Raw genomic sequence first — 24,901 nt, 5'->3', positions numbered from 1 at the left:
TGTGAGTCAGCGGAGGTTAGAGAGGATGAGGTCATTCAGAACTGGAGAGAAAATGACTCTGTGTGTGTGTGTGTGTGTGTGTGTGTGTGTGCAAGCACACAGCTCTTCTGTGGCCATCACAGTGCACAGAACTGTAAAGTGTATTGGGTTGTGGCCTGTCGTGTTGGAGCTAGGGGTGAGTCTTTGATGAAGACCCTCACACTTAGCCTCACAGTCACACACACACACACCACATACACACTGCCATGTGTACACTCTCCTGCTTGTGCCCAGCTACACTGTATCTGTCCACACAGACAATTCTTACTCCTTTTTTTCTTTTTCCCCCCTGAAAGCCACAAACCCTGGGAAAAGCAAGGAGCAAGGAACTAGATCCAGAGATGCAGAACCCTGAGCAATAGAGAGCTGGAGGGACAGAGAGGCAGGACTGACGGCAACAGGTTCAGGACAGGTGCCAAGGGAGAGCCAGAGCCGGGGGAGTCCCAGACCATCCCTGCCCAGGATATCTAACCCCAAACAGTTGATCTCTGAGATTCCAGGACTGGCCTTCCAGACTCTCAATCACTACCTCCTCAATCCTTTTTCTTTCCACCTTGTGTCCTCCCCACAGAGCCACTCAGCACGACCAGGGAGTGGGAGCTGGTTCCTAGGGAGGTACAGGAAAGAGGCTGGTGCTGGGGCCAGGGTAGAACCCCACTTTAGCCTGCATTGGCCTGTGATTGCCCACTTAGTGCGTTTTTAGAACTATCAGAGCATTGAGCCAGAACTGTGATGGATGAAGAAAGGGGGCCTTTGAGGGTGGGGCCTGAAGAGAAGACTGGAGAGGGGGTCGTGTCTGTCTTTGCAGTCTTCCTGCAGTTCAAAGAGAACGCTACGCTTCCTAGAAACCCTGGTAGTGATCCAGCCCCCTGGTCAAGGCTACCTCAGGTGGGGCTCAAGTTCTCTGATCTGTGGTGGAAAGATTCTCAAAGGCAGCTGGAAGGGGTGGGGTGGGGGGAGGCAGGAGCTGAAATTAGAATCTCCTCACACCTGTTGGGCTCCTCGGGCAGGGCCAGGAACGGAAGCCTTCTCCTGGCTTTGTTGGGCTTCCTGGGGAAAGGGGATCTGGTCCCGGGATGACTCAGCAGCACCTGCAGAATCCAAGCCCTGGCGCAGGGTACATGCTATGTCTGTGTGTGTATGTGAAGTGGGGGGGGGGGGCTGAGAGAGGAGAGACGGAGAGAGACAGACAGACAGATAGATAGACAGACAGAGAGACAGAGACAGAGGCAGAGAGACAGAGAGAGAGACCCACCCTGGCCCTGAGGACCGTGGCTCAGACCCTCATGGAGTCAACCACATCTCTCTGGGGAGTTGGGGTAGGGGAGCCTCTAGGGCACAGCACAGATCTGACGGTGAGTCCTCTCTGACCAGGCCTTGGATGTGAGGTTCAGCTCTCAGTCTTTTTACATGTCTGGAGTGGGATCCCCTGCAGTATCCTATTCTAGGATGGATGGAGGTGCGGGGGTGTTTGTGGAGAGAGAAGAGCAGCCTGGGTATGAGGTGGGAGCCTCAGCAATGTCCAGGGGCCTGGAACCTCCCGGTGATTGCCTTCCAGAGACTCCCACCAGGTCCCCACTTCCCTCTAGGCTGCTCAGATGCATGGATGCATGCCCTCTCCCCCTTCCCCACTCCTCATTGCTGCTGCCCACAGCGAGGCCTGACCTCACTGGGGCCTTTGTCTCCGCCTGCAGGCCCTGTCTGTGGGCCTGTCTCCTGCACAGGGAGAGAAAGGACCCCATTGTCCTGGCTGCCTGTCATGACACAGCAGCGCCCAAAGACGTCCAAAACTGCTTAGCCTGTCAGGCCCTCATGGGTAGGGGGCTTTCTCGGGGCGGGGGGGTGGGCTGCAGTCAGATTCCTGCCCAAGTGAGGACCCCAGCGCCCTGTCCTCCAGCCATACAAGAGTTCCTCTCTTCCCCAGACTGGAGGTCCCTCCCCTTGAAGTCTGGTTTTCCCTTAGGCCTTCCTAACCAGAAAGAACTGAAAGATGTGGGAAGAGAGCAGGAGGAAAAATTGAGGAAGAGAAGAGAGAGAAGCAGGCTGGGAAGAAGGAGGAGAATGGAGAAAATTAACCTCACTGACATGTGGGCTTAATTCATCCTCTGAGTGGGTGGACCTGCGCTGCTGTTTATCCGGAAGGTTCTTCCTCAGTGTTTAGAGGATAGTTAGCAGAAGGAAGGCTGTTGACCACTTGGGAGTGGAATATTTAAGGAGGAGGGGGCAGCTCGCAGCCCCCCGACCCATGTTCTATAGATGCCAAGTGGCGTGTGAAGACTCATAATGTCTCTGGCAAGTGACAGAGACATTGCTGCCTCAGTGTCCCCAACAAAACTCACAGAAGTTCTCTCTGACATAACTCCCTAGCAAATGAGGTGCCTCAAGCTGGAAGTAACCCCGGAGAGATCAAGGGACTTAGGAGTTGGGAAGGGGCCCGATAGGAGGAGAAGTAGGTGGAAAGCAGAGAGGAGCAGAGAGACAGGAGGGAGAGCTAGGGCCCTGGGTGGCGAGTGAGGCTGATAGTGAAGGGTGTCTCTCCTTACTCGGGAGAGGGAGGATAGGAGGACCTAGGAGGGACTCAGAGCCAGCGGAAAGCTCCCTGGGAGGCCCCCTTTCCTGGGGCCCAGGGGCTCTGGCTTGGCTTGTCAGCAGCTGAGTCCGCAGCTGCAGAAGGGGGGTTCCTCGACAGAGGCCTCTTGGCACCTGCCTTAGTTTATTTCTGGATCCACAGCTGAGTGCTGGGGAGAGGGGAGGACGAGGCCAAGGAGGGGAATCTGTGGTGAAAAGGAGAGAAGGCTGAGGCAGAGGAAGTCTCCAGGATCGGAGACTCGGGGACCTGGGGGTGTTCCCTTCCCTGTACAGTATCAAGAACAGCGGTGAGAAGCTGGGCACACCCGTAATCCTCGGGACTCGGGAGGCTGAGATCTGAGGACCATAGTGCACAGGCAGGGAAGTCTGTGAGACTCATCTCCAAATAACCAACCAAAAGTCCTCACTGGAGCTGTGGCTTGAGTGGTAGAGTGCTCAGGTGCTTGCCTTGAAAGGAAAAGCTAAGAGACAGTGTTCAGGCTCTGAGTTCAAGGCCCAGTACTGATACAAAGGGGGGGGGGAGACCAACAAGAAGACAAGGGGACATTGACACTGCAACTCCTTTGGGCAGCAGGGCCCGACTTGGCCCCACTCGGGGATGGGGTTGGGAGGAAGAGGCTAAGGTGTTGGAGGGAAGACCAGCTCTCCTGACCTCAGGGATACTGCATTAGAAAGACTGGGAGAGAGACCTACTAGGTGAGGGGAACAGAGAGATAGGTGGGGACCCCAGGATCATGAGAGGAAACAGGAGAGCCACTTCCTCTGCTTCCCGAAGCAGACTCCATGGACCCTCCAGGTCCCCCTGTAATAACCTGGGGGGGGATGGGCGGGAGGCCTGGCCCCATGTTGTTATTGCCAGGCCCCACTGCAGAGCGTAAAAGGGGATCCCACCCCAGTATGTTGATGGGACCAGAACCACCATCCCCAGACTACAGGCAGCCAGAGGATATAAGAGGGTGGGATTTCCAGGGGAAAAGAGGAAGAGGCTCAGGGAGCAAGCAAGGCTCGAGGAGGTGCCTCATAGAGCTGAGCAGTGCCCAGGTTCCCCTCAGGCCTGAGGGGAGCGCCAGCCTGCAGACAGGAGAGGCCGAGCCCGGGCCTGTGGTGAGGAAAGGCCTGCCCCAGGCCTGAGGATGGAGGAGGCCCGTGTCTGGGCCTGCAGAGAATGGAGGCTGGAGTAGCCTAGCTCTGGGCCAGAAGGGAGGAGAGGCTTGCAGAGCCAGAGGCCTGAGGAGAGGGGACAGAGATGAACAGAGCAGAGCAGAGTCTTCTCTGAGGCCTGCTGAGGAGTCCGGAGCCTGAGGCCTGTGGGAAAGTCCAAAGCCTGGTGCCTGTCGAAGCCAGAGCAGATGCAGAGAGTGGAGCAGAGCAGAGGCCCATGGAGAGCCATGTGGAAAGTGGAGTCCCTCAGAGAGGGGAGAGGCCTATGAAGAACAGAGGCTTGTGGAGAACAGGAGAAGCCTGTGGAAAGGAAGAAAGGAAAGAAACTCACCCCCTGGAGGCTGCAACTGCTCCTAGATCTGGGGTAGCCTGGGGCAAGGCAGTTGCAAACTGACTAATAAAACTCATTTGTCACCTTTAACAGTGCTGGTGCATTCCCCGCCCCCCCATAATACAACACCCCTCACCCCCAGGCCACTGGGTCCCCTGGCTGCCCTGAGGCAAGCCACCCCCTTCCAACCCCAGGGGGTCTGGCTGCTTGTCTTTCCAAGGTGGGTCTGTGGGCTCAGGAATGGGTCTCTGGGTTCTTTCTTCAGGAAGACCCTTAAGTTTAACAACCATCCCACCATCCTCACCTAAAGGGAGAGGGGAGGGGTCCAGCAGAGACCCAGGGGCCTCTCTGGAAGCCCAGGCGGCTTCTCAGGTTGCCTAGGCTCGGGTTGGGCTTGGTTTCCACTCCCTCCTCTCCCAAAGGGCACATTCCATCTGAAATTAAATCACATTCTTCCATCCCTGCCCGAGGAGGGTGGCATTGCTGACAGCAGCTGTGACACCACAGGGTCAACTGGCAGCAGCTTGTTCCCCCGAGGAAGGGCTGGGGGTGGGGGCGTGAGGATGGGGGGGGCGGCCACTAGGGCCTTTCTTTGCAGGCAGTGAGTAAACCCTGATTCATTGACCCAAAGGCGGAGCAAAAGGAGCAGATTCTGCTACCGAGAGTGGTTAGAGCCCTGGTGACAGCCGGACAGCCTCAGAATGAGCCAGTCTAACCCTGATGGTACAGAGAGAAGACCAAGGCCCTCCAGGAAGTGAGGGGCTGAGGGTCACCCTCTGCCGGGTCCCTGGTAGCATGCCCTCTTCCCTTTGGCCATAAACAGGAAGGCGGAGGGAGCTCTTTGGGAAGCCACACTCCGAGTGCCCTTGGCTGGAACCCAAATCCTAGCTTTGATTTCCTCTGAGACTCTGGCAACAGCAGGGACAGCATCAGACCCGGCTGAGTGGAGCCTCGGCCCCTGACCTCACCAGTCCCAGGCGCCTCAGCTCGCACAGCCTTATAAGGAAAAGCCCCAAACAACCCGAGGAAGCCACCTCCGGCCCCCCACCCTGCCCCCGCCCCACGCTGAGGCTATATTTACTCAGAGGAGGCCCCAGAATAACCTCCCACTTGTTCTCCTGCTGTGTTTGTTGGGGGGGGGGTTGGGGGAGGAGAGGAGGTTTGCTGTCCCTTTTGCTTCCTCGCTGTCCCTCCCCTAGGGACTCCACCCTCACAAGTGTGTCTGGTGGTCTGGTCATTCATTCATTCATTCATTCATCTGTGCATGTGTTTCCTGACACCCCTCCCCCCCATTCTCTCCAGCTCTGGTCAGGTACTCTTGGGCAATGAGGGGAACACAAATCTTTATTTTCCCCAAGTTCTACATTGATGGATGTTTTTGGGACCCCCACAGTCCTCAGGTCCTCCTCCCCTTTGGCCTCTTCTCCAGATCCTTGGCACTTCTGGGTGGCCTCTCAGTTGAGAGTCCCTGGAGACTGCTGGGGTGTCATTCTCCCTGCTCCCTCTGGCAGCTCACTAGGCCTATGCCCGCCCCCCCCCCCCAACTCTTATTTCCAGTCGGGTCCTCTCTCTTGAGCCCCAGGTCTCTGTGGCCCTTGCTCCAGGCAAGTTGCTCCTGCAAGTTACGATTTCCTGCTTCTTCACCTCAGAAAATGGCAGAGCCGCAGGGGGCTCACACCTGTCATCCTAGCTATTCAGGAGGCTGAGATCAAAGGATGATGGTTCAAAGCCAGCCTGGGAAGGAAAGTCTGTGAGACTTTATCGCCAATTAAGCACCAGAAAACCAGAAGTGGTGCTGTGGCTCAAGTGGTAGAACTCCAGCTTTGAGCCAAAGAGCTCAGGGACAGTGACCAGGCCAAGTTCAAGCCCCACGACTGACAAAAAGAAAATGGCACGGCCGTGTCCCAGATATCCAGGCTAAATACCCTGGGAATCTCTGTTGCCCTATGCCATTCCGCGTATTTCACAGTGGCTCACCAATCCTGAAACCTCCTTCCCTCCCACATCTCCTCTCCATCCCTACTCCATCCCACTACTTCCTTGTCCTGGCCTCTGGGCAGCCTTCCCCCAGCTCCCCTCTAAGAGTTTCTATTTCTCTTAGGAAGCATGTATACATTTCCTGGCTCCCCGGCTTCCAGGTGAGGAGGCCTCTGTTTGTTATCCTTGACCCTCCTTCAGTTTCCTTTGGGAACTTCCTTCCTTATTCTCACCCTCCAGCCACATAGCTTTCTCTCTGTTCTTCAAATGCCCACCATCTCTACTCTGGCCTCAGGATCTTGCACATGCTGGCTTTTCCTTCCCCCTCCTCTTCCATCTGCCTTCCTGCACTGGCCACTCCTGCTCATCCTTCAGGTCCTCAGAGCTGCTTGTCCTGACTGCCCCCTCCCAAACTCCTCCAGCCCAAGGCAGGGCAGGTCCCCTGCTCTGCACTCCCATAGCTCAAGCCCTTCACTATGCATGAGGCATAGTAGGTGCTCAATAAACAGCTGTTAAAAAAAAAAAAAAGAACAGCTAGGGGCTGGGGATATGGCCTAGTGGTAAAGTGCTCGCCTTGTATACATGAAGCCCTGGGTTCAATTCCTCAGTACCACATATATAGAAAAAGCCGGAAGGGGCCCTGTGGTAGAGTGGTACAGTGTTTGCCTTGAGCAAAAAGAAGCCAGGGACAGTGCTCAAGCCCTGAGTTCAAGCCCCAGGCCTGGCAAACTAATAAACAAACAAAAAGAACAGCTGGGGTAGGAGTAATGGGGTAGGAGTAAAATGAGGGATGGGGTAACAAGTATGACAAGAAATGTACTCACTACCATACGTATATAACTGTAACCCCTCTGTACATCACCTTGACAATAAAATTAAATTTAAAAAATCCAATAAAAAAAGAACAGCTGAGTATTGATGGCTTATGCCTGTAATCCTAGCTACTTAGGAGGCTGAGATCTGAAGATCACAGTTTGAAGCCAATTTTCAGGCAGGAAAATCTGTGAGAATCTCTGGTTGTTTTGTTGTTGTTGTTGTTTATTTGTTTTTTTATGTTTTTTTTTGCCAGTTCTGTGGCTTGAACTTGGGGCCTGGGTACTGTCCCTCAGCCTCTTTGTGTTCAAGGCTAGCACTTTACCACTTGAGTCATAGTGCCACTTCCAGCTTTTTCTGAGTAGTTTATAAGAGTCTCATGGACTTTTCTGCCCAGGCTGGCTTTGAATTGCAATCCTCAGATCTCAGCCTCCTGAGTTGCTAGGATTACAGGTATGAGCCACCAGTGCCCAGCTTCTGTGAGACTCTTATTTCCCACTAACCAACAAAAGGCTAAAAGTGGAGCTGTGGCTAAAGTCCTTAGAGTGCCCACCTTGAGCAAAAACGTTAAGGGACAGTGTGCCCAGGCCTTGAGTTCACACCCAACACCAGCATGGAAAACAAGCCCAAAATCATTTATATTCTCACAACCAGGAAGGTCCCTTGTCACTGTCTAACTCTCATTTCTCTTGCTGCATTAACTGATTACTACTTCCAAACATACCAAACTTCCCATGATTTTTACCTTTAGGATAAAGTCCTTACTTCGGCTAACTTATAGCCCTCCTTGTTGGTGATTATTAGCAACAATGGTTTAGATAACTCTGCAAAGGAGCACAGGCCCTAGGCGGGGGAGGGGGGGCCAGGCGGGACATGGGGTACAAGGAAGTATTTCATGGCTCAGCCTCTGTCTTTGATATTCCCCTAAAATGGGTGTGCCCCAGAGCCTGGAAGGATCAAGCATAGGGCGCCTCTGTCCCATTAGAGGGGAAGGGAGCGAGTCTTGCTTGGCCTGGTAGCCTGGCAGAATCAGACAGGACCTTGTTAGCAGTGGGTACAGGAAGGAGAGAGTGGACGCTTGGGGTGCCAGGAGGGTGGGGTAAGAAAGACAGGCCCTGTACCCTGAGGGAAGGGGTGTGTATAAACCAAGGTCTCTGCCAGGACAGTCTAAATCAGAGAGAGACAGAGAGACAGAGATGAGAGGACTGGGAGGGGGGGCCTGGTGGACAATTTGGTCACCATACGCCTAGGATGGGAGGTTGTTGGGGGGGGAATCTCAGGCTGAGATTTCAGCTTTTCTTCTTCCCTAAGTCTTCAGCCTTGAGCTGAAGGACAGGAAGAGCCTGCTCCCAGAGGTGAGATCCTCTCCCACCCCCACCCCAGATATTTGGAAGTATTTCTATTTGGGCATCCTGACTTCAACGCCTTTGGTCCCGCTTAAGCCAGGAACCCTGCCACCCTGTCCCTCCCTTCCCGACACAGGGACCCAGAGAATTCAATCCGTGGGGATGTCCCAGGAGATGCAGAGGCTGGGGGCACCCCGGGCCCAACCCCCACCGTCAGCACAATCCAGAACACAGCCCCCTCCCTAGGCCTCACCCCACCCCTCTGCCCCCTCTTCTCTTTCCTCATCTTCAGCCTGTGAGGGGGAAACTTAAGTCCCACTGAAGATCTAAGTTGAAGAACTCAGAGGCTTCTCCCAGCCTTCCCCCTGCTCCCCTCCTGCCTTCAGGAGCTCCCCCCGCCCCTCCCCCACCAAATCACCAAGCCCAGCCTCCCTCATGTGTGACTGCCGCTCAGAGAGGCTGAAAGCTGACCTGGGGCCAAAGAGTCAAGAGCGGAAGCAGGCTTCCCTCCTCCCTCCTCCACTCTGCCCCCCCCCCCCCCCCCGCAGTCATCAGGACCCAGACAACTGTTTGGATTCGGGAACAAGGGGGATTATTATGTTGGCGGCACTGAGGGGCCATTGAAGAGGACACACGAGGGTGGGGATCACCCAGGATCTAATCTCTGTAATCAGTGCTGTGAGCAGAGATGACCAGCCTGCTAGAAGGTCACTGGCCTGGCTCCCAAGCTGCTGTGGGCAGCTGGAGTCTACCTTTCTCTCCCCCCGGAGGCCCTTCAGAATGAGTCTCTCTTCCATGCCAGTTTCTCTGGCTTCCCCTCCCAGGATCCTCATTGCTCCTCAACACTGGGAACCCTTTGAGTCAGGGAAGGAAGAGTCCAGACATTGCAGGTAGAGGCCCAACTTTATTAAAGCAGGGAGGGGCCAGCCAGGTCACAGGCACACTTGACCAGGTCACACCCCTGCAGGGGCAGAGCTGGGGGGGGCTCCCCTCCCACCCAGGGCTGCAGTGCCTCCCTTTGGAGCCTTTTCCAGCTGATGGGATACAGAGGAAAGGGGATCTAGTACTACAGGGGTTCATCTGACTTAAGCCTTTGGGATGGTGTGAGCAGTATGTCTCCCTGGCAAGGCCTGAGCCTCTAACTGTGGACATGGCTGGTGTGTCATTCTGTTTTAGCTTAGCCAGCCAGGCTTCTTTCTTAGACAGAAACCACAGATCAAAACATCCTCAGTTAGGAGTGCTGCCCTTGAGCAGGCAGGGCTGTGGGGGTGGGCCCCACCATGTCCTGTCTGACTGAGCAGCTTTCCCTAGTCTTCTCCTGAAGACCAGGAATCTCCCTCTACTTCCCTTGGAGCAAATCTCAGGTACCTGCCTGGGGCCAGGTGTACTGGAGTCCCTACCCATGGTGACTTCTGAACTTCCCCCTCCTCTTCCTGTAAGGGGAGCTCTTGGTCCCCATCCAGGGTCCCCTGAGTCCCGGGTCCCACTTCCTTGGACCGCTCCAGTCCATTCATCACCATTCCATTCACGTGTTCTGACTCCTCGAAGCTGGGTCCCTGACCATTAACACCAAAGATGTCCTCTTGCCCGGAGCCCATGTCCTCCACCTCTCTGGACATCTCCAAAGGACCAGAGACTTGATCCTTCCTTTCCAAGGGAACAGAATCAGCCTCCTCCTCGGAAGCAGAAGACTCAGCACTGTCCTGGGACTCCATCTCTGGGGCAGTCACAGGAGCATCAGCCACAGTGCCCCTCAAGCCACCATCCCAGGGGACACTGACATCCACTGCCTCAGGCTCCAGGAGGTCCCCTCCTTGAGAACTACCCAGAGCCTGGAGGCTGCTGACAGAGGAGCCTTGCTCCCACGGTCTGGAGCCTGGCTTTGTCCTCTCCTTTTCTTCTTCCTCTCCCTCGGACCCTGGCTCTGTCCTCTCCTCTTCTTCTTCCTCTCCTTCCTCCCCACTTTCTTCTTCATCCGCAAACCCATCAGACTCCCCATCCTGATCCCAGCCTGCAGGCTCCAGAAGTTGGGGTACCTGGCTCAGAGAGTCTGCCACCTCCCTGAGGATCCCTGGAAGATGAGAAGCCTCAGTCCTTAGGTCCTCAAATTCCTCTGACAGGTCAGAGTCAGGGCCTGGCTCCTCTTCCTCCTCTGGGTCCTCCCCACCCTCCTCCTCTTCTGAGAGCGGAGCTGCCAAGCCCTTGGAGGCTAGGACATCTGAGTCCCAGCTTTCCTCCCCAGCCTCCCCCTGAGGGCCGGGCCTCTGCTCTCCAGCCAAGCCCCAGCGAGGGGAGGCTGGGGAGCTGAGGTAGAGACCCAGAGGTGTGGAGTCTGGAAGGGTTTCCCCCAGCTCATCAGCCTCGCTCTCTTCTCTGCTCTCTTCCTCCTCCTCCTCTTCTTGGAGACCCTCTTTAGGGACGTCCCTAAGACCAAACTCCTCTGGGGTCCCCTCCTCTTTTCCCAGAGCTTCAGCCCTGCCTTCTTCCCCCCAAGTAGCCTCTTGGCCCCTCTCAGTCTGGAGCTGGGGCTCTGGAGCATCTTCTGGGATTGGACTGGGTGGCCAGTATTCAGAAGGCCCGGGACTGGGGAGAACCAGCCCTGGCTGTGTACCCTCATCTGCCTCTGTCCCTGGGGACCTGAGGGGAGGAGCATCTGCTCCCCAAGGGCCTGCAGGCACTGGCTCCTCCCAGCCCCTGGGAAGCTCCAGGGGGTCTCCGCTTGTCCTAGGCAGTTCAGTGGCTGCTACCTCCAGATCATCTGCCCTCTCTAGGTCCTTTCTGGGCTCTTCTAGGCCCTGAGCACTCTGTGTCTCCAAACTTTCCTCTCCCATAAGTGGCTGCCTCACCTCCTCTCTAGGCAAGTGCTCTGGGTCCTCCAGCCCAACCTCAGGGACCTCCTGCTCCAGTCCCACCTCAGCTCCTCCCACAGCCTCACCCTGGACTGTCTCTGATTCCAAGGTCACCTCTAGAGAGACCTGGTTACTCTCTATGGGTACATCAGCTTCCACTCGAAGCTCTATTACTTCTGGTTTTCCCTGGGAAATCCCCACATGCTGTGGTTGACCTTCACCGTCTTGGAGGCCCTCACTGCCTCCCATCCCATTAGCTCCTTCTGCTGGGACCCTCTGCTCTTTGGGCTCTGAACTCACAGAAGCCCAGCTCTCCCCCATGATGTTTAGCTGTGGCTGTCCCTGTGGTGCAGCCTCCACTTTCCTATCCTGTTCCCTCAGGTCCAGTTCTACCTCATCTTCATGTCCCATTCCAGCCTTCTCAGCCGGGAGTGCCTGAGCAAGGGTTTGGTCCTCCATCTCCATATCCTCCCACCTGGGCTGATTTGGAGACTGAGGCAGCTCCTGTTGCACCTCTTCCAGAGACCTGAGTGACTGTTGCTTCTCACCCATCTCCAGACTCTCTTCCTCTCCCAGATCCATTTGGCTTTCTTCCTCTGCCTCTTCTGGAGATGTCAGAGTCTCTAGGTTCTGCTCCTCCAGAGAGCTCATTGGTTTCTGATTCTCCTTTTCTGAGGGTCTCAGTGTCTCTTGGTTTTCATCCACAGACCCCAGGGGATCTTGAATGTCCTTTTCTAGAGCTTTCGTTGTCTCCTTATTAATTTCTTCTAGATCCCCCAGGGGCTCTTGGGTTTCTAGAGATTTTAATATTTCCAGGTCCTCGTCTCTGGCAGACTTCAGTGGTTCTAGGTTCTCTGTTTCAAAAGATCTCACAACTTCTACACTCTCTTCCTTCAGCGACTTGAATAACTCTTCATTCTCTTTTTCAAAAGACCAATCTATCTCCTGTTCTTTCCCAAAAGATTTCAGTGGCTCTGGATTTGCCTTTTCTGGTGGTCTAAATGTCATCTGGTCTTCTCCTAGAGCACTCAATGGATGTTGAATATCTTGTTTTAGAGATCTTAATATTTCTTGCTCTTGTTGCTGTTGTTGTTGTTGTTGTTGTTGTTGTTGTTCTTCTTCTTCTTCTTCTTCTTCTTCTTCTTCTTCTTCTTCTTCTTCTTCTTCAGGCTCCTGGTTCTCTTGTTCAAGAGAACTCCTCATCTCCTGGTCCTCTTCTTCTTCATCTAGAGGCTCCTGGTTCTCTTGTTCAAGAGAACTCCTCATCTCCTGGTCCACTTCTTCTTCTAGAGGCTCCTGATTCTCTTGTTCAAGAGAACTCCTCTTCTCCTGGTCCTCTTCTTCTGAAGGTTTCAGTGGCTCCAGATTCTCTATTTCTAAAGAGCTCACAATCCTCTGGTCCTCTTCTAGAGACTCTGATGACTCCTGGTTCTCTTTTTCTAGAGAGCTCACAATTATCTGGTCTTCTTCTGGAGAGCTCAGAGCCTCCAGGTTCTCCTTTTCTAAAGGGCTGACAGACCTTTGGTCCTCTTCTTCTACAGACCTCAATGGCTCTTGATTTTCTTTTTCTAGAGGTCTCTGGTCCTCTTCTTCTACAGACCTCAATGGCTCTTGATTTTCTTTTTCTAGAGGTCTCTGGTCCTCTTCTTCTACAGACCTCAATGGCTCTTGATTTTCTTTTTCTAGAGGTCTCTGGTCCTCTTCTTCTACAGACCTCAATGGCTCTTGATTTTCTTTTTCTAGAGGTCTCTGGTCCTCTTCTTCTACAGACCTCAATGGCTCTTGATTTTCTTTTTCTAGAGGTCTCTGGTCCTCTTCTTCTACAGACCTCAATAGCTCTTGATTTTCTTGTTCTAGAGGTCTCTGGTCCTCTTCTACAGACCTCAATGGCTCTTGTTCTTCTTTTTCTAGAGGTCTCTGGTCCTCTTCTACAGACCTCAATGGCTCTTGATTTTCTTGTTCTAGAGGTCTCTGGTCCTCTTCTAGTGACCTCGATGGCTCTTGATTCTCTTTTTCTGGAGGTCTCACAATCTCCTGGTCCTCCTCTTCTTGTGACTTCAGTGGCTCCTGATTCTCTTCCTCCAGAGGTCTAAAGATCTCCTGATTCTCATCTTCAAGAGGTGTCAGGCACTCCTGATTCTCTTTTGCTATAGATCTCCATGTCTCCTGGCCCTCTGTTTCTTGAGGTCTCAGTGATTGCTGGCTCTCTTTTTCAAGAGCTCTCAATAACTCTAAGTTCTCCTCTTCTAGAGATCTTACTAATTCCTGGTTTTCCTTTCCTAGAGATAAAACTGTCTCTATGCTGTCTTTAGGAGACATCATTAGTTCTTGGTTCTCCTTTCCTAAGGACTGCAATGTTTGTGTGTCCTCTTTTCCTACAAACTTAGGTAGTTCAGGAACCTCCTTATCTAGAGGTCTCTCTGCCTCCATAGCCTTTCCTTCTAAAGACTTTAGTAACTCCTGATTTTCTTTTTCTGTACTTTTAATTGTTTCTAAGTTCTCTTCTTCTAAAGACCTTAGATACCCAGGATTCCCTTCCTCTAGTGTCTTGTGGCTCTGGTTTTCCACAGACATTGCTGCCTCTTGAATCTTCTCTTGGAGAACCTTCACAGTTTCTTTTTCAAAGAGACTGTGGGAGTCCTGAATTTCCTTCATATCCAAGACTCCTTCCTCTTGCTGTGTTTCCGGCTGTAAACTACTCACTGCTTTGAACTCTATGTCTACTCCTTTCTCTACCAGCCCCCAGACTTGCCCTTTACCTTCTTGGAATATACTAGATACTTTAGTCCCACTGGGTTCTCCATCGTTAACCTCTAATTTGGGGCACTCAGAACTGAGGAGTGGGACTGAGGAGGCCTGATCCTCAAGGGACTGGCCTGCACTGGCCTCTTGCTGCTGGCCTCCAGGCTCCTCTGGTCCTGGGAGGATGCTGCCAGGGAACGCTGCCTTGGCTTCAGCCCACAGGGACTCTGGAGCCTGTTGCCTCCCATCCTGTGGCTGGAGCAGGGAGAGGGGGGCATCCTGGGCTCTGATCTCTGTACAGGTAGCAGGACAGGGAGCTTTAGGTGTGGTTGGGATGGGGGTGCTGGCTAGAGTGGGAGTAGGAGTATGGGTCTGAAGGAATTCCTGGCTCTTCAGAAAGGCTGGCACAGGTGTCTCAAGGGTATTGGGCAAGGGTGAGGGGAGAGGAGTTGGGCTGAGGACAGGGAGCAAAGGTCCCAGACGCCGGCCCTCAGGGGTCCCAGGGAAACGCAGCTCCAGCTTGGGGTCTAGAAAGGGGGAAGAAACAGTGTCAGTATGTTTTGGTCCTTTGGGGAGCCACAGGGCAGTCCTTGCCACTGGTAAGAGTGCACCAGGATGCTGCTCCTAGCACAGGACACCGGCTAGGCTGAGAGCATGCTCAGTGAGGTTGGGGCAAAGGAGTTGAGAGTTATAGGTTGGAGCCAGTGCCAGTGGCTCACACCTTTAATTCTAGCTTACTCCGGAGGCTGAGATCTGAAGATGATGGTTCAAAGCTAGTCTGGGTGGGAAAGTTTGTGAGATTCTTATCTCCAAATAACCACCAAAAAGCTGGAAGGGGAACTGTGGTTGAAGTGGTACAACACAAACTTTGAGCAAATAAACTAAGGGAGAATGCCCTGGCCCTGAGTTCAGCCCCAGTACCAGAACATGCACAAATGGGGTGGGGGGGGCGGGGGAGGGGGGAGACTTAGGTTGGTATGTGTCAAGGAAAGTCTGTCCCTGGTAAGGAAAACAAAGAAAGCTGGGTGCTGATTGCTCATGCCTATAATCCTAGCTACTTGGGAGACTGAGATCTGAGGATTGCAGTTCAAAGCCAGCCCAGGCAGGAAAGTCTGTGAGATTCTTATCTCCAATTAACCACCAGACTGAAGTGGGTGGTGAAAGTGCTGGAGTGCTAGCCTTGAGCAAGAGCTCAGGGACAGCGCCCAGCCCTGAGTTTAAGGGCCCAGGCCCTGAGTTTAAGGACCGACACCCCCCCATACCCTCTGCAAAAAAAAAAAAAAAAAAAAAAAAATGCAGACCTCCCGGACCACCCCCCCAAAAAAAGAACAAAGAAAGTAAAGTTAACCCTTCCTCTTACCCTGGAAGCCAAGGGAAGTCTTGGAACCACTGCCTGGTGCCTGCAGCCTTTCGTTCTCCGCCTCCAGCAGAGTCCTGGAGGTTGGGAAGCAAAGCTGGGTCAGCCTTCTGCCCTGTCTCAGATTGTACCCCTGCACCACGGATCCCCTCTTCATATGGACCCTTATTCCACAAAATTTGCCCCATGTGGGGGTGAAGTCACACGGGTACATATACCCACAGACATCAAACCAAGTCACACACACAGAGGACCTCCCAGACAGGCACACAAACAGATTCCCACACAGTCAGACAGTGCCACCGCACACCCAAAGATCACTCAGACTAGTCTCCTCCCCCCCCCCCATCCCAGGCCAATGACTTCATCCTCGGGGTGGGGGGCCAATTCTTATGCTAATAGCTGCCTTTGTCCACACTGCCATCTGGAGGGTCGGAGGAGGGGGCTTCTCAGAGGAAGTGGGAATTCTCAGGCAGTTCCCATGGGATGGAGCCCCCCCCTCTTCCCCTGGGCCTCAGAGCTGGTGACAGACAAAAGCAAATGAATTCAGCCCCCTCTCTGCAAATCCTTTTCATGCCTCAAAACTCTAGTTACATTCCTCAGGGCCTGTGCAGACCCTTCCTCTCAGTGTTTATACTGGGGTCAAAGCCCTCGTTCATTTGGGGATCTCAAAGCCCCTTTAGAGTATAGAGAGCTTTGGGTCCGAATGCCTACCCTGTGGAGCTGATTGGACGAAGAAAACCAGTCAATTTAACAAGCTATTCCGATGATCTGCTCCACTCCCCTGGTGACTTGTTATGACCTCTGAGGTTGGCTGGCACTGCTGTATTCTTACTTCCGTCCTCCCCTGGCAGCACCCTGCCCTCTACGCTCTGTCCTCTGTGGGGAGAGAGCCTCTCTCTTCCCCACCCTGGCTAGTTATTCACTGAACTTCCCTGGGATTGGGGAGTGGGGGGAGCCTGCCTCCCCTCCAGTCCCAGCATCTCTATCTTTTCTTTTTTTTGTTTGTTTGTTTGTTTGTGGAGCTTGAACTCAAGGCCTGGGTGCTGTCCCAGAGCTTTTCTGCTCAAGGCTAGCACTCTACTACTTTGAGCCACAGCACCACTTCATGGACTTTCCTGCCCAGGCTGGCTTTGAACTGTGATCCTCAGATCTCAGCCTCCTGAGTAGCTAGGACTACAAGTGTGAGCCACTGGTGCCTGGCCATCTCTGCCTGTCCTGCCAATAGATTCTGGGGAGAACTGGCCCTAATAATTTGTCCAGCACTGGCCCTTGCCTTGAGGCCTGGGTCCCACAGTCCTCACAAGTCATGAAGCCCCTTCTTCAGGCTCCACCACTGCATCACTAGCTGGCTAGTGTAATTTCCCAAAAGAGATGTCCTCAGAGGTCATAATGCCAATGAGAAGCAGCAGCTTCCCTCAGCCTTTCCCGGGGCAATGGGGAAAGGTGGCCAGCGAACTGGGCTGGACCTGAAGCACCAGGGCTTGAGATGAATCAGACCTCACAATACTTTGGCTACAAGGGGACCAGAAAGTCACCCAGTCCAGCTCTTAGCCCTAAACAAAGCTAACCAGTGGATTCACACAGAGACTGTGGATTACTAGCCCCTGGGGAGGAGAGTCTGAATACAGATTTCCCTGCCTTCACACTCATCCTCTCCCCACTCAGCAAGATCACCTTTTTTTTTTTTTTTCAAGGTCTCCTGGGCACAAGAATGTCTGGTTCTGAACCCAAGTGGGGGAAACACATGGGTTGGGGGAGGGCATGTTCTAGGTGTGGAAGTTACCAGCTTATAGTCACAGAACCCAGGGGTAACCAAGCTGGGTCCCCAGTTCCCTTCAGCTGAGGAGTCTCTGCCCTGCATGTGTGAACCTGCGTCAGCCCATACCTGTATGTAGCCACCTCTAGGCTGAGTGACATCTTAAGGTGTGCCAGCTGCTGCCGACCTTCCAACACCTGAGCAATCTGGCTCTGCAGGCCCTGCTTCTCCTGCTCCAGAGCCTCCACCGCCAGCTGCGGAGCAAGCCAGAGACAGTCAATGGCGCACTGAGATACTGCCTGCACTGCCTAGATCTGCTGAGCACCCTGACCCACTTCTCTGTAGAGCAGATCCCTGTCTCCCCCACCTCCACCCAGGGAGCCCCCCCTGGGTTCCCCCAGATGCATGGAGAGGGGCACCCTCCCCTCTCCCGAGCCAGCTCCCACCCCAGAGGATGCTGATTAAATGGTAGCACATGTTCTTGGGAATTGGTTTGGCTCCCACAGGAAGCAAGATGTGAAGGAGAGAGGAGATGAGTTACAGAGAAGAAGTGGGGGGGGGGGGGGCCGAGTGGAAGCAGAGGAAAAAAAACGATCCATCAAGAAGCCTGCAGTCCTGGATCCCATCCCTGCCTCCTGCTCCTCACCCTCCCCTCCCCCCCACTTCCTACATATTCTGGAATCTTCCCTCTGAGAGGAGTGGGGAGGTGGCTATGGCTAGACCACTGTCTGGCCCAGGCAAGAAGCTGTTTTCTCAGCTGTTGGTCATATCTGTGCAGTGTAAGAGGGAGCAGCTGTCCCCAGGCCTCTGGAATGTTCTCCAGGGAGCTGAGAAGCCATGTTATGGGAGAGAGGGCTGGAGGCCACTCATCCAGCGTTCCTTGCTCTTCTGAGGGGAGGAGGGCTGATGGAGACTTGGCCATTCACGTGGCTATGTCCTCAGGGCTGAAGGAAGAAGTGCTGGGCACTTTCTGAGGGGCTATCAGGCTACGGATACACACGGTGGGGGGGGGTGCGCATCCTGGAAGGAGGGCGCCATCCCGAGAGTGTGGGCTGCTTCCCTAGCCTCGACTGCAGTCTATGACTGCCTGAATCAGCACCCTTGCTCCATCCTTTCCCAGAAGGTCTCTGAGGCCCAGAACTAGGTGTTACCAAGACCAGAGACCTCCTCACCTGGAACTTTTCAGTGGCCTGCAGCCGCTCCTGCCAACGACCCTCCAACCTCTGTTCCAACGCCGCCCTGCGCTCCTGGAGGCCGCCGCGCTCCGCCCGGAGCTGCTGTAGCTCCAGGCGACCCTCCCGGGCGCCCTGCACGGCGTGGCCCAGCCGCTCGCGGGCCTGGCCCAGCGACGTCTCCATGTGCGCCACGCGCTCCTGGTAGCCGCGCACAGCCCCGCGCCACGCCTCCCCCAGCCGCCTGGCCAGCTCCTCCACCTCGGGGGCGCGGGCCGGGGGCCCGCGGGGCGGCGCGGGGCCGCGGGGGGCACAGGCGGCCTGGGCGTTGAGGCTGGCGCGCTCCTCCTCGTGCGCGGCGCGCAGATCCTCCAGCTCGCGCTCCAGCTCCGCAGCCTGGCTGCCCAGCCAGCCCTGGGCGCACTGCTCCGTCTCCAGCGCACGTCGGTGGCGGGCGGCCTCCTCGGCGACCCGCTCCCGGGCCAGCCGCACCTGCTGGCACCGGCCCGCCACGCCCTCCAGCTCCTCGGCCAGGTTGTCGCGCTCCACCTCCGCCGCGTGCTTCTCCCGCCAGCGCTGGTCCACCAGGCCCCGCAGCGCGGCCAGCTCGTCGTCGGCACGGGCTCGCCAGGACGCCTCGGCGGACTGGGCGCGCAGAGCCGCGAGCTCCGCGCCCAGCAGCTCGTTCTGCTCCTCCAGCGCCTTCACCCGGCCCAGGTAGGCCTCCAGGCGTCGATTGAGCTCCCACATCTGGAACGATTCCTCCCCCAGGCAGCCCTCCATCCTGTTCCTGCCCCGCACCGAGCGTGGAACACGCGCGCACCGGGACGCGGGAGCGGCTCGCGGAACTTCTGGGGACCTGCGGGGGACAATGGCACGGAGGGGGCGGGAGCAGCTCAGCGAGTGAGAGCCGCTCCGCGGGCGCCGCTATTCGTACTCCCGCCAGCCCCGGAGGGCGGGCTTGGGGCGGGGCCCGCGCTTTAACCCCTCCTTGCCCACCGGATGCCTGAGGATGGAACCCCCAAGACCAGCCCGACCCTGGGGAGTCCTGTCCGATGGTGGCGGCTCTCTGAGGGAGGAGGCTGTTAGGGTCAGCCCTCTTCCTCCCCCTCCCCCCCCCACGAGGCACAGAACTGGGTCCTCTGAAGGGATGCGAGTCACCATTACTCAGCACCCCCAAGAGAGCTGTCACTTACTGAATTAAGACCCAGTTTCTGGCCAGGCGCAGGTGGCTCACGTCTGTAATCCTAACTACGACTCAGGAGGCTGAGATACGAGCATCACCCTTGGAAGCCAGCCTGGGGAGGAAAGATGATGAGACTCTTATCTCCAGTTAACCAGCACAAGAGCTAAAGTGGAGTCGTGGTTCGAGCTAGCTACCCAGGCCTTGAATTCAATCTCCATTACTGCTGTATGAACGCGCGCACGCACGCGCACACACACACATGCACAGTCTCTCATCCATAAAATATTGTGAGGGTGGAACTCTCAAGCGCTGCTGTGGGGAGGATAGACAGGGTCCTGGGTTTTGCAAAGAGAGAATGTGAGACGCCGCCCAGAAATGGGAAGGACAAACATCTGATTCCTGAGACAAGTATGCAAGCCATACAAACACCCTATTCTGCCTCCATTGGGGAAAAAGAGGGACGGCGGGAAGGGATGTCCTAAGCTTGAGAACGTTTTCTCCACTTAACTTTCACACTTACTATTCCTGAACACATCTACTGAGAGTCTATCCTCGCTGTAAGGAATTCTGCTCTCTGGAAAAGGGCGCCACATCCTGTCATTTGTGGGGAATTTTTGAGCAGAGGACGCACCCTGCTGGTTGACAATTCAAGTCTGGGAGAGGCTATCTTTAAGAGTCAAGCTCTTACCATGAGTCAAACTGAGCCTGTTCAAGCCTGTAAACCTAGCTACTCTGGAGGCTGAGATCTGAGGATCATGACTTAAAGCCAGCCCAGACAGAAATGTCCATGAGACGCTTATCTCCAGTGAACTACCAGAAAACCAGAAGTGGAGATGTGGCTCAAAGTGGTAGCGTTCTAACCTTGAGCAAAAGAGCTCAGGGTCAGCACCTAGGTCCTGTGTTCAAGCCCCATGACCTACAGAAGAGGAAGAAGAAGAAGAAGAAGAAGAAGAAGAAGAAGAAGAAGAAGAAGAAGAAGAAGAAGAAGAAGGAGGAGGAGGAGGAGGAGGAGGAGGAGGAGGAGGAGGAGGAGGAGGAGGAGGAAAAGGAGGAGGAGGAAGGGGAAGGGAGGGGGGGAGGGGGAGAGGGAGGAGGAGTCAAGCTCCAAACTTATTACACTTTTATGACACACTAAATCTTGCTCTAAACCCTGCATCGTGTTGCCTACCTATAATCCCAGCACTCTTTGGAGGCTGTGGCAGGAGGAGGGGGCATTGGAGGTCAGCTTGGGCTATGTAGTGAGACCCTAATCTCAGAAAACCAAGAGCTGGGGATGTAGCTGCTTTGTAGAGTGCTTGCCTAACAACTTACTTGCATAACCTGAATTAATCTTCAAAACATTTTTTTGAAGCTTCTATATGTCAGGGAGCAGAGAACTCTCTGAGGGTGGAAGCTTCAGGAAGGCATTCTGGAGAGGGGCAGTCCTTGAGCTGGGTGGGATTTAGTGTGTGTAAAGTAAAAGAGAAGTAGGCTAGGGAAGGAGGCCCAGGGGTAAAGAGACAGAGGAGATTATTGGGGAAAGGGTTTCTGCTTAATAAAGGCAATGTGGTGTTACAAGTTTCATTGAACACTTAGTATATGAAGGCATTAGAGAGATGGCAGGAGGAGAGGTTTCATACTATATCTCATGAAGAGTGTAATGACCTGGGAGTGAGAAAAATCCATCAAGGCATGGTTAAGGATGACAAATGAGTTTTTTTTTTTTTTTTTTTTGGCCAGTCCTGGGCCTTGGACTCAGGGCCTGAGCACTGTCCCTGACTTCTTTCCGCTCAAGGCTAGCACTCTGCCACTTGAGCCACAGCGCCGCTTCTGGCCGTTTTCTATATATGTGGTGCTGGGGAATCGAACCTAGGGCCTCGTGTATCCGAGGCAGGCACTCTTGCCACTAGGCTATATCCTCAGCCCCGACAAATGAGTTTTATTAGTCGGTCTGCAACTGGCTTACCCTGGGCTACCCCGGAGCTGGGAGCAGCTACAGCCTCTGAGGGGGTGAATTTTTTCCCTTTCTTCCTTTCCACAGGCTTCTCTTTTCTGCAGCCCTCTCTGCAGGCCTCTTGTTCTCCACAGGCTTCTCTGCTCTCTGCAGGCCTCTTGTTCTCCTCAGGCCTCTGTCTCCGCAGGCCTCAAGGCTCTCCTGTCCATAGGCCCAGGGTTTGGGCCTCTCCTGTCTGCAGGCCAGGGCTTGGGCCTTTACGCTCCGCAGTCCTGAGGAGAGCCCAGGTACTGCTCAGCTCCCCGAGGTGCCTCTGCCCACTTGTCACACAGAGAATGGCTTTGATGTGTGTGTGTGAGAGAGAGAGAGAGAGACAGACAGACAAACAGACAGGCAGGCAGGCAGGCAGAGAGGCTGTGTGTGTCCGTCCACACACACCCTAGTCCTGGGGCTTAAACTCAGGGCTTGAACTCTGTCTCTGTGCTTTCCTGCCCAAGGCTAGCGCTCTGTCATGTAGGTCTCAGCTCCACTGCTGGCTTTTTGGTGGTTAATTGGAGATAAGAGTCTCACAGACTTCCCTGCCCTGGCTGGCTTCAAACCGCGAGTACTGGAGTTCTGGTGGAACTTTGAGGAATCCATCTCTGTCCTCTGCCTTACTCACCCGGTCTCTAAGCTGCAGAGGCTGGCTGTGGGACATGGCCGCCAGGGGCTGCTATTGCCTAAGGAAAGGTGGGGGGCCGCTGGTGCTGGTGGTTCACACCTGCAATCCTAACCACTCAGGAGGCTGAGATCTGAGGATCCATGTTTGAAGTCAGCCTGGGCAGGAAAAGTTATGAGACTTTTGTCTCCAATTAACCACCAGAAAACCAGAAGTGGTGCTGTGGCTCAAAGTGGTAGAGCACTAGCCTTGAGCTAAAGAGCTCAGGGACAGTGCCCAGGCCCTAAGTTCAAGCCCCAGGACCAGCACTAAAACATAACACTAAGATTTACGTAACAGGTAATATCATCAATACAGGTAATATCATCATCATCATCATCTACCTGAGGAAACAGTTCAGAGAGGCTAAATAATCTATCCAAAATCACACAGAACTTTATTTGTTTTGTTTTTGTTGCCAGTCCTGGGGCGTGGACTCAGGGCCTGAGCACTGTCCCTGGCTTCTTTTTGCTCAAGGCTAGCACTCTACCTCTTGAGCCACGGCGCCACTTCCACTTCCAGCTTTTTTCTATATATGTGGTGCTGAGGAATCGAACCCAGGACTTCATGTATTCGAGGTGAGCACTCTTGCCACTAGGCCATATTCCCGGCCCCACACAGAACTTAAACTAAGAATTCTGACTCAGTCTGTACCTTCCTCTCCCCAGAAAAAAAGGCGACTGGAGGAGGTTGAGTCCAAGGGAAACTTAGTAAATTTTTACCATCCCTCCTTTTCTGTCTATCATCTCACCTGAGACTTGGAGCTAGAGATGACCAAGTCTGGATTTAAAATCTTCTCAAGTTTGTGTGTGTGTGTGTGTGTGTGTGTGTGTGTGTGTGTGTGTGTGTGTGTGCTGGGAATATGACCTAGTGGTAAAGTGCTCGCTTTGTAAACATGAAGCCCTGGGTTCGAGTCCTCCGCACCACATACACAGAAAAAGCCGGAAGTGGCACTGTGACTCAAGTGGCAGAGTGCTAGCCTTCGGCAAAAAGAAGCCAGGGACAGTGCTCAGGCCCTAAGTTCAAGCCTCAGGACTGGCAAAACAAAACAAAACAAAAATCTAGCCTTCCTAAAACCAGGTGCTGGAAGCACACGCCTATAATCCTAGCTACTCAGGAGGCTGAGATCTGAGGATCATGGTTCAAAGCCAGCTTGGGCCAGAAAGTCTTAAGAGACACATCTCCAATTAACTACCAGATAACTGGAAGTGGAGCTGTTACTCAAAGTGGTAGAGTGCTAACCTTGAGCAGAAAAGCTCAGGGACGGCGCCTAGAGTCAGAGTTGAAGCCCCATGACTGACCAAAACCAACCAAACAACAACAAAAACCTTAGCTTTCCTATCCCACCACCACCCACCTACCCAATTGTTGGGAGGAAAGGGGTAGACGATAACTGATAGCAGGTGGAGCTGGGCAGGAGCTGGATTAGGGGCCTGAGCTCAGGCTACCACATTGGGAAGGAGCTGATGTCTGGTTTGGCAGCACTTGGTAAGCTCCCATTGGGTGTTCACTGGCTGAATATACAACCCACAGTGGAAAGACTTTGGAGTGCAGGCCCTGGAAGCATCGGGAACCTCAGCTTCTTCAGCTGTGGAATGCAACCTGAGCACCTATCTGATCCCAGTAGGAACACTGCCCTCTGCTGGTGGGAGCTAAGTCCTTTGATTTCTAGTATTGGGTTCCAGATTGGCTGTCAATACAAGAAAATGAATCAACAGGGCCAGGCACCAGGGCCCATGCCTGTCATTCTAGCTACTCAGAAGGCTGAGATCTGGAGGATTGCAGGTTAAAGCCAGCCCAAGCAGAAAAGTCTGAGAGATTCCATCTCCAAAATAACCAGCAAAATCCTGGATTGGAGGCATGGCTAAAGTGGTAGGGAGCCAGCTGTGACTGAAAAAGTGAAGTAAAAATTTGAGGCTCTGAGTTCAAGCCATGGTGTCAGAATACATGCAAAAGAGATAGAAATAAGAGAGAGACAGAGAGAGAGATCGTGTACCCAGCTACTGTAAACATTCTTACCTAACTCCCAGTGCACCTGTACATGGGGTCATTTTCCAGTCACATGTACAGACCATACATCTTCTATTTCAATGGATAGTGTTACTTCAATTGAATAATTGTCCCTAGCTGGGCGCTGATAGCTCATGCCTGTAACCTTCACTACTCAGAAGGATGAGACCTGAGAATCACAGTTCAAAGCCAGCCCGGGTAGAAAAGTCCCTGTGAGACTCTTATCTCCAATTAACCTCCCAAAAACCAGAAATGGAGTTGTGGTGTAAAATGGTAGTGCATTAGCCTTGAGCACAAAGAAGCTCAGAGTCAGCGTCCAGGCCCTGCAGTTCAAGCCCCATGACCGATAAATAAATAAATAAAAATTTAAAAATGGCCTTAGCTGGGCACCAGTAGCTCATGCCTACAATCCTAACAACTCAGGAGGTCAAGATCTGAGGATCATAGTTGGAAGCCAGCCCAGGAAGAAAGTCCGTGAGACTCTTATCTCTAATTAACCACTCAAAAGCTGAAAAGTGGGGCTGTGGCTCAAGTGGTATAGCGCACTAGTCTTGAGTAAAAGAAGCTCAGGGACAGCATCCAGGCCCTGAGTTCAAACTCCACGACTGGCAAAAGGAAAGGAAAGGAAAAGAAAAGGTCCTGCCACTCAGCTTTCCCACAAACAGAGTAGAATGAGTTTGTGTTGTCTCACATCATCCTGATATCGTGAGGGCTTTGGTTTCTTACTGCCGTGAGTTCTGATCATTCAGTGTACAACTGTGGGAATATATCAACATGGATCAGTCTCATGGATATCATGTTAAGTGGGGGAGAGGGGAGCTGTAGTAAAACACACACCGTAGATACCATGTCTATAAAAGCTCAAAACCCTGCAAACACCAGTGTCATTGAGAAACACATGTGGAATAAATTTAAAAAATACTTTTTTTGTCCATCTTGG

At 53.7% G+C, this 24,901-nt stretch overlaps 1 protein-coding gene across 5 annotated transcripts; it reads right to left on the bottom strand.

Annotated features, from left to right (window-relative positions):
* Positions 1-9,150: 9,150 nt before the first annotated feature.
* On the bottom strand, positions 9,151-19,048 carry Nes (nestin). 5 transcript variants are annotated; one of them, XM_048356928.1, is made up of 6 exons: positions 18,136-19,048; positions 17,093-17,217; positions 15,208-15,281; positions 12,259-14,374; positions 9,476-12,180; positions 9,151-9,418 (listed from the first exon to the last, which is right to left on the bottom strand). In XM_048356928.1, the coding sequence occupies exons 1-5, from the start codon at positions 18,916-18,918 to the stop codon at positions 9,564-9,566; spliced, it is 5,715 nt and encodes a 1,904-aa protein (XP_048212885.1). In that variant the 5' UTR covers positions 18,919-19,048; the 3' UTR covers positions 9,151-9,418; positions 9,476-9,563. The 5 variants fall into 5 exon arrangements, with proteins under 5 accessions (XP_048212885.1, XP_048212886.1, XP_048212887.1 ...); XM_048356929.1 differs by having other exon boundaries at positions 9,476-12,184; positions 12,263-14,374; XM_048356930.1 differs by having other exon boundaries at positions 9,476-12,184; positions 12,326-14,374.
* Between the last annotated feature and the right edge of the window lie 5,853 nt (positions 19,049-24,901).

This window comes from Perognathus longimembris, chromosome 11 (genome assembly GCF_023159225.1).
Source record: "Perognathus longimembris pacificus isolate PPM17 chromosome 11, ASM2315922v1, whole genome shotgun sequence".
In the NCBI taxonomy this organism is placed as follows: domain Eukaryota; kingdom Metazoa; phylum Chordata; class Mammalia; order Rodentia; family Heteromyidae; genus Perognathus; species Perognathus longimembris.
This window is presented reverse-complemented; position numbering and strand designations above follow the sequence as displayed.

Excerpts from the sequence above, each read along its gene's own strand:
- Nes (XM_048356928.1), bottom strand. The coding sequence starts at position 18,918 with ATGGAGGGCTGCCTGGGGGAGGAATCGTTCCAGATGTGGGAGCTCAAT. Across the intron at positions 14,375-15,207 it reads GACTTCCCTTGGCTTCCAGG|ACCCCAAGCTGGAGCTGCGT; the intron begins GTAAGAGGAAGG and ends CCCCCTTTCTAG. Across the intron at positions 12,181-12,258 it reads GAGCCTGAAGAAGAAGAAGA|GCAAGAAATATTAAGATCTC; the intron begins AGAAGAAGAAGA and ends ACAGCAACAAGA.